This window comes from Sinocyclocheilus anshuiensis, unplaced genomic scaffold, assembly GCF_001515605.1.
Source record: "Sinocyclocheilus anshuiensis isolate Anshui unplaced genomic scaffold, SAMN03320099.WGS_v1.1 scaffold1038, whole genome shotgun sequence".
NCBI classification, from domain to species: Eukaryota; Metazoa; Chordata; class Actinopteri; order Cypriniformes; family Cyprinidae; genus Sinocyclocheilus; species Sinocyclocheilus anshuiensis.
In genome coordinates, this window is record NW_015536540.1 from 696,574 (window position 1) to 704,842 (window position 8,269).

General features: G+C 36.3%; 1 protein-coding gene across 4 annotated transcripts in view; it reads left to right on the plus strand.

Moving 5' to 3' along the window:
• Positions 1 to 8,269, plus strand: part of LOC107697002 (probable phospholipid-transporting ATPase IIB) — a 42,561-nt gene that overhangs the window by 33,452 nt on the left and 840 nt on the right. For all 4 annotated transcript variants that reach the window (XM_016497604.1, XM_016497614.1, XM_016497624.1 and 1 more), the window contains exons 19-28: positions 1,255 to 1,425; positions 1,534 to 1,632; positions 1,708 to 1,797; positions 1,891 to 2,035; positions 2,222 to 2,286; positions 2,751 to 2,906; positions 3,094 to 3,158; positions 3,282 to 3,390; positions 3,531 to 3,588; positions 7,157 to 7,360. In XM_016497604.1, coding sequence (XP_016353090.1) covers positions 1,255 to 1,425; positions 1,534 to 1,632; positions 1,708 to 1,797; positions 1,891 to 2,035; positions 2,222 to 2,286; positions 2,751 to 2,906; positions 3,094 to 3,158; positions 3,282 to 3,390; positions 3,531 to 3,588; positions 7,157 to 7,360 — 1,162 coding nt within the window. The remainder of the gene's footprint in view (positions 1 to 1,254; positions 1,426 to 1,533; positions 1,633 to 1,707; positions 1,798 to 1,890; positions 2,036 to 2,221; positions 2,287 to 2,750; positions 2,907 to 3,093; positions 3,159 to 3,281; positions 3,391 to 3,530; positions 3,589 to 7,156; positions 7,361 to 8,269) is intronic.

Sequence of the window (8,269 nt, forward strand, 5' to 3'; positions counted from 1 at the left end):
ATTAATTTCTTAAACTTATGTTACCAGTGACTACTTTATTTATTGCAAGTCTTATATTTGGATAAAACACATAAGCATGTCAAATTCATTTGATGTCCCCAACACTTGGGCCAAAGTTAGCGTGTTGCAATAATGGATGCATTTGGACAAGGCGGCTAGACGTCTGTCTGTAAATAATAATAACCATAACAACCCCATGACTTGAGTAACAAGCTGAAGTAATCAAAACCCAAATTTGGTTTGCCAGTAACGGGTGGGGGTGGGGTGGTTCTTGCACATATGAAGAACCAGTTATAAACAGAGAAAAATGATGTAAGATCATGTCAACTTTGCCATGCACCTATTCTATATAAACTGTTGTACTCTTTTTGTCGGTGGGATTCTCTGTGATTGGTATGAGGTCCTCCCACCTGTGATTAAATGACATATTCAAAGGTATTTTTTGGAGTCCGTCTGTTAAGCCCAAAGTATACTACTTTTTTTGTACGTGCACACTAGTGTATGTGTACAGTCGAACGCATGCGTGAATGCAAGAGGTCGACACATGCACTGTAAAAATGGGGGCTGTAAAAATTTGTAATGTTTTTGAAAGGTTTCTTATGCTCACCATGGCTGAAAAAATGCCGTAAAAACAGTAATATTGTGAAATATTAGCTGTATTCTATTTTAATTTATCTTAAAATTTAATGTATTCTTGTGATGGCAAAGCAGAATTTTCATCAGTTATTATTTCGTTATATCCTGATTTTATTCATTGTATTTATGATTTGGTGCTCAAGGAAGATTGAAAACTGTTGCTTAATATTTTGGAAAGTTTAAAAGAACAGAGTTTATTTGAAATAGATTTTTTTTAATATTATGAATGTCTTTACTGACACTTTTGATCAATTTAATGCATCCTTGCTGAATAAATGTATTAATTTCTTTCAAAGAAAAAATGTCGCCAACCCTAATCCTATGAACAGTAGTGTAATTTGTAATAAACAACATTTTTTACAGGACATTTTCAAGACCATTTAATATACAGTATGAAAAATGTCACTTGGAAACCTCTTTGAACGATTATGTTGATGTTACAAACAAATCATTGAATCAGAGTTTGGAACTGATTAATTGAAATGGTCGGTTTGAACTGATTTATATAAGCAACTCTAATCAAATTAACCAACAGTAACGCCATTTTCGCTACTGAATCAAGGCAAGTTTAAAATCCTCATAACTTAGCACACATTTGATCTATTTCTGTCTTTTCAGAGTCGATATAACCAGGCGAAGTTGAGTGTCCATGATCGCGCTCTGAAGGTGGCAGCAGTGGTGGAGAGTCTGGAGAGAGAGATGGAGCTTCTGTGTCTCACTGGAGTGGAAGATCAGCTGCAGGCCGATGTCCGGCCCACACTAGAGCTCCTCCGCAATGCAGGGATCAAGGTACACATGCAATATGTGGCCAAAAATATGTGAACACCCAAACACCATGCCAATATTATGCATATTGGGCATTTAATGTTAACTCTTGGGTTCTTCTTCATGTTTCAGATCTGGATGTTGACCGGAGACAAGCTGGAAACTGCTACGTGTATCGCCAAAAGTTCCCACTTAGTTTCTAGAAATCAAGACATCCACGTTTTCAAACCGGTAGGATCAGAACCACTGGTTATTTGGATTTTTAAGTGGAATTAGTGTGAATGCTTTATGATGTTTTTGTGGCAGGTGTCCAACAGGGGCGAGGCTCATCTGGAGCTGAACGCCTTCAGGAGGAAGCACGACTGTGCGCTGGTCATCTCAGGAGACTCTCTAGAGGTAAAAAAAAAAAAGCTTGACTTTCCATATATTCAACAAAATCATGTATGATCAGGTTTGACTTTCGCACACTGATTATGTGTGGCCCATCAGGTCTGTCTGCGCTACTACGAGCATGAATTTGTGGAGCTGGCGTGTCAGTGCCCCGCTGTGGTTTGCTGTCGCTGCTCTCCCACGCAGAAAGCTCAGATCGTTCGATTGTTACAGCAGCATACAGACAACAGAACATGTGCCATAGGTCAGTCCTCTCCACTTCTCTCCTCAGTCTGTTGAGCTTTAAGTCCCATCATCCAGTCGCTGAGACAAAACCCACTTAAACTGAACTCTCTCCAAGCACATGAATCTTTGAGAGCGGTAAAGATGACTGTCTTCACAGTGTCTTCTCATGTTTTCCCGCTATCATCTTTCTTATCTCTGTGCTCAGGTGATGGAGGAAATGATGTCAGCATGATCCAAGCAGCAGACTGCGGTATCGGTATTGAAGGGAAGGTGAGGTGTTTCTCATTAACGTAGATTCTTTTCCTGTCACTTTTAATGAATTATTTTTTCCTCACAAAAAAAATTCTCAGTAACAGAATGTGTAGGTGTTTAATTTTTTGTGTGTAATTCCCTTTACCCTAATTGCTGAAACTCTTGCTAGATTCTCACTACTGTAATACAGTATGTTTTTATATTCAATATTATTAAATGTAATATTGTTGCAATATTGATAATATTAAACATTATAATTTAAGGATTAATTTTAATATTGATGTTTATATAATTGTATTATATTAATATAATTTTTATTATATAAAATTGATCAAATATTTACAAAATTTACTTTGTGTCATCATAAAGGCAAATATTATTTGCCTTTTAATTATTAAAAAAATTATATATATATATATACACACACGTGTGCGTGTGTGTGTGTGTGTGTGTGTGTGTATATATCTTACCTATTGTTTCAGGAGGGAAAGCAGGCGTCTCTGGCAGCAGATTTCTCCATAACCCAGTTCAAACACATTGGCAGACTGCTGATGGTACACGGCCACAACAGCTACAAACGCTCAGCAGCTCTGGGCCAGTTTGTCATGCACCGTGGCATGATCATCTCCACCATGCAGGTAACATACACAGTGTGAAGAGCCACATGTACAGTAAATTTCCACTTCTGTAGTGATATAGTGCCCAGAGTCATTACAGTAAATCGGTTTTCTCTCAACACAAAGATCAACATATTATGTTGCTGCTGTGCAGCATCTTGATTTGAAGTGCTAACATCTTGATTTGAATTTGTGTCTTTCCTCTCAGGCTGTTTTCTCCTCTATTTTCTACTTCGCATCTGTTCCTCTGTACCAAGGTTTCCTCATGGTGGGGTAAGTAAAGGCTGGTTCACACAAAACTTGTGAGCTGCCTACCTACACCGTGATTTTGGACATCATAGGTGCCTTTGAACATGATGTGTCACATTTCCTAACATTATGTCTATTTGTTTCTAGTTACGCCACCATCTACACCATGTTCCCTGTCTTTTCTCTGGTGTTGGACCAGGATGTGAAGCCTGAGATGGCTCTGCTGTATCCTGAACTCTATAAAGACCTCACCAAGGTAACAACATAGCAGACTTGATCAGAGCTAACCATCAGCTCGAGTATCTGCATGATACACTTGATATAAGTTACAGGAATGAAGGCATGAGTTTGTTTGCTGCATGACAGTGATGCTGACTTTGGTTTTCCCTCCACTAGGGTCGCTCCCTGTCCTTTAAGACCTTCCTGATCTGGGTTTTGATAAGTGTATATCAAGGTAAATGAACAGCGATGTTTTATATTTTTGTATGACTGTAAACTGTAACTCTCAAATAACCTTTACTCTCATCAAAGGTTTTTTTTGGGGGGGGGGATGATCTAGCTGCACTGAATGTGAAAATGTGACTTAGTGTCATATCGCCAGTCCGTGAGATCGCCGATAGACGATATTATCGTGCATGGGTGGGTGGGGGCAAGAGAGAGACTCTCTGTACTTGTCATAGGCTATTTCATAACTATTTGGTGTTTTAAACAGCACGCGCGAGAGAGAGGGAGCCTATGGAAGCACCACGAATCTAAATAATATACTTTCAAACATACTGATAAACTAACATGTTAAATACAAAAATATTTAAAACAGCTAGCATATATATATATATATATATATATATATATATTCGGATACAGCAAGTTTGCCGCATTGATGCATGGAAGTTATCAGTCTAAAAGGTCTGCAAAATCAGTCAACGGTGAAAATCAAAAGTAGATTTATTTTAAATACCAACAGTTAAACACTAAATATTGGACATAAACGAACACGTTAAATATAAAGTATTTAAAACAGGTAAGTTCGTATATTTGGAGTAAATTTAAATTAAACGGATAACGTTTCATCTGTCATACAGAGCTCCGGACCGTGCAGCCCCATGATGAGCCCGGCGGTCTTAAAAAGTATTAAAAGTTGATAAATCAATTTAGAGAAAATGAAGGCCCTTAAAAAGTATTAAAAAGTCTTAAATGCCATTTTCCAAGGTATTAAATTTTTTATCATCTTTTCATTATGTATATTTGTCTGAATAGTGGGGTTCTGCGTAGTTTATTTATGGAATCCCGCAAGATTTGACGTCATCTGTTACGGCGCTCACTGACTGACTGCGCCGCTGCGTGATAGCGCGGGGCTTGTTTATCCCGCTCTCGCTGAATTTCTGACCATTATAGCATGCTCCCATCCGCTCCCGCAATTTTTGTGTCCGCTCCCGCAAACATTCTAATATTTTATATAATTTTTGCGCATCAGGGCGGCGCTATCAATATCTGGGGTATTTTGAATGAGCGCTCGCAGTCGCAGTTCACTTTCACTTTCGATTTCGTGATCGCGCGCACACTGTGTAAAGGGAGCACAATTTACGATAAAAGATATTTGTCAATGAGCTCGGGATCTGTTGAGGAACAAATCCTCCAACATCTTGTCAATTATCTCTCCTTACTTTTGACCTGTGATCAGTCAAATCTGACTTCTGCAGCTCGTGTTGGATGCAGGGTTGTTGTTGTTTTTTTCCACGAAATTGGGCTGCTTTTAAACTGTTGCCATGGGTTGATTTTCCAAGTGTTCCACAAAACAGCTATGGTTTGCAGACAGTTATAAGAGTTAATGTGACAAATACATCTTTTGAATATACTGTGTGAACTCATTGCCCCTTTAGCTCAGATAGCTTTATTTTTATTTTCCCTCCTCAACAAGTTTTGTCAGTTGTTTTGTTTATTAGTCTAATTCTTGTTTCTTGGGTTGCATTAGTTAGTCACTCAATTAATTAACTTTGAACTCATTGCCCCTTTAGCTCAGATAGCTTTATTTTTATTTTCCCTCCTCAACAAGTTTTGTCAGTTGTTTTGTTTATTAGTCTAATTCTTGTTTCTTGGGTTGTATTGGTTAGTCACTCAATTAATTCTCTTGTGCTTCGTTCCCCCCTTCTGAATTATGTTGTATTGATAAGGAGTTATCATAAAGTAAGTCTGTTTAGTTGTGCTATCTTACAATCAATATATAGTAAATGTAATTTAAAGTGTCGCTGATGTAACCAGTTAAAATTTGGAGTGGCGATGAGGTCTTAATATGTATGGAAAGAGTCTTAAAAAAGGTCTTAAAAGGTATTAAATTTAACTCCATGATTCCTGTATATACCCTGTTATTTATTTTATGTTTTTTGTATGCTTCTATTCAGCACGGATGCATTAAACTCATCAAAAATGACAGTACATTTTAATTTCAGATTCAGTTCTAATATTTTAATTCCTTTTTTTTTTTTTTCCATCTATTTATCAATAGAAACAAATCATGTATTCCCACAAAAATATGAAGTAGCACATCTGTTCTCAGCATTTATAATAAGAAGAAATCTTTCTTTACCACCAAAGCAGCATATTAGAATGATTTCTGAATGATCATGTGACACTTAAGACTGGAGTAATGGCTGCTTTCAAATTTAGCTTTGCCATCACAGGAATAAATTATATTTTAAAATATATAAAAATAGAAAACTCTTTTTAAATTGTAATAATATTTACAATATTGTTTTTACTGTATTTTTTGATTAAATAACTGCAGTCTTGGTGAACGTAAGAGACTTCTTTAAAAAACATGAACAAATCAGAACAAATTTCTGATTTTTATAATGCATCACACAGTTTAGTAAATAATTGCATTAGAATTGAAACAATCAGGTAAAAATGAACTAACCTGATGGTTAATGGTAAAGTGTGTAATTTCTGTAACCCGATATTTATCAAATGGAATGGCAAAAATAATATTTATTTTTAAGCAGCCAGCCAACAGGGTCTCTTTTTATAGTAAAAACAAATTTTGTAGTTTTCTCTGTATATTATGCTGGTGTAATACTGCAGAAAATATTTTTTTAAAAAGGCTTAGACACATCTTTTAGAATTCGGTTGGAACCTCAGGAGGAGTGATTCACGAGTTACCATTGTGCCTCGGTTGATCCAGAGGGATTGTCTAAAGTAAAAATTTACTGAACAAACGTAAGGGAAATGTAAACGTGAAAAAAACCAATCCAATCTGAGATAACATGACATCTATAAACTAACCATAAAGAGACGTTCTCTACAAATAAACTCTGAACATTTCATCAAAGAAGTAAACATTGAAGCGGAATGTAACTTGTCTCCCGTGAATTCAGTGGAGCTCTTTTCATGAATGTGATTTTCGGACCATCGCCAGCTCTCACACGGCTGCCTTATCCGCACTGTAAATCGATCCGCGCAGTGAGCAAGAGAGATCAGTATCCCCGTCTGACAGCTCCTGCTTTTTAATTAAACCTTAATACAGCGAGACAAGAACAACAGGGAAATATGAGCAAAGATTTCATTTAGTCCAGAGAGTAACCCCGAGGAATGTTCGCTGTATGAAGAGAGGCAATTATGTGATCAGTTAGAGGCCATTAGGCTGGATTGTGCTGGCGTTTATGATTAAAATGAAAGCAGAGACGGTTACAGTAGGCTGAGGAGCCGAGTGAGCGTGGTGCCTCGCGAACAGAGGTCAGAGCTCAACGCGCTCATGTGTGAATGGGGATCAGACTGTGAGCGAGGGTCAAGAAATCACTGAAGAAACTCGTTCTAGATGGACATCAGTAAACCTTATGGATTTGTCAGGTCTTGCAGTCTAAATGACCCTAGCGGATCTGTTTTTTTTATCGTTGTTCCCCTGTTTAATTTGTTAACTACTAATGTGTTTCAGGCACATGTGTTTATACTCATTATAACACTAAACTGACAACTTTATCTCAGTCCTTGGTGGTTCATCTCAAACGTTTCCCCTGTTTGTCCACCAGGGGGCATCCTGATGTACGGGGCCCTGGTGCTGTTCGATCAGGAGTTTGTGCATGTGGTGGCGATCTCCTTCACTGCTCTGATCCTGACGGAGCTGCTGATGGTGGCGCTGACGGTCCGCACCTGGCACTGGCTGATGGTTGTAGCCGAACTTATCAGTCTTGGCTGCTACCTCGCTTCCCTCGCCTTCCTGAACGAATACTTTGGTAAGAACCCGACAAAAGGCATTTTTTGGACATTCTTATTTTATATTTTTATTTAATTTTTTATGTAATTTAATTCTGTTTTATTTCATTTATTCATTTACTTATTTATATATTAATACATTTTTGTAGTTGTATATACTTTTTAAATATTATTTACCTACCTTTCTACCTACCCATTTATTATTTATTTATTTGTTTATTCATTCATTCATTTATTGTTTATTTTAGTTTATTAATTGCCTATCTGTTCTTAAATTTGACACTTTTTTTGGTTTAATTTATATTTTATTCATTTGAATGTAAACAAATCAAAAATATAGATAGATAGATAGATAGATAGATAGATAGATAGATAGATAGGTAGATAGATAGATAGATAGATAGATAGATAAAACATTTATATCTATCTATATCTATTTTTCTATATATTGTTCTATCTAGCATTATATCCATTGTTCTTTCTGTCTATCATTCTATGGTTGTATTGTTCTATCACTGTCGTTTTTATCTGTTTACTATATAATTATATAATTGTTTGATTTTTAACTATATCTATCGATCTATCATCTATCTATCTATCTATCTATCTATCATCTATCGATCTATCTATCTATCTGTGCTGTCAAACGATTAATCGTGATTAATCGCATCCAAAATAAAAGTTTTTGTTTACATAATATATGTGTGTGTACTGTGTATATTTATTATGTATATATAAATACACACAAAACAAACAAAAGGAAACAAACTTATTTTGGATGTGATTAATCGTTTGACAGCACTACTATCTATCTATCTATCTATCTCTCTATCTCTTTATTGTTTAATCTGCCTTTCTGTCTGGCTATATAATAAATGAATTCTAGAATTATTTGATTTTGATCTCTCTCTCTCTCTCTCTCTCTCTCT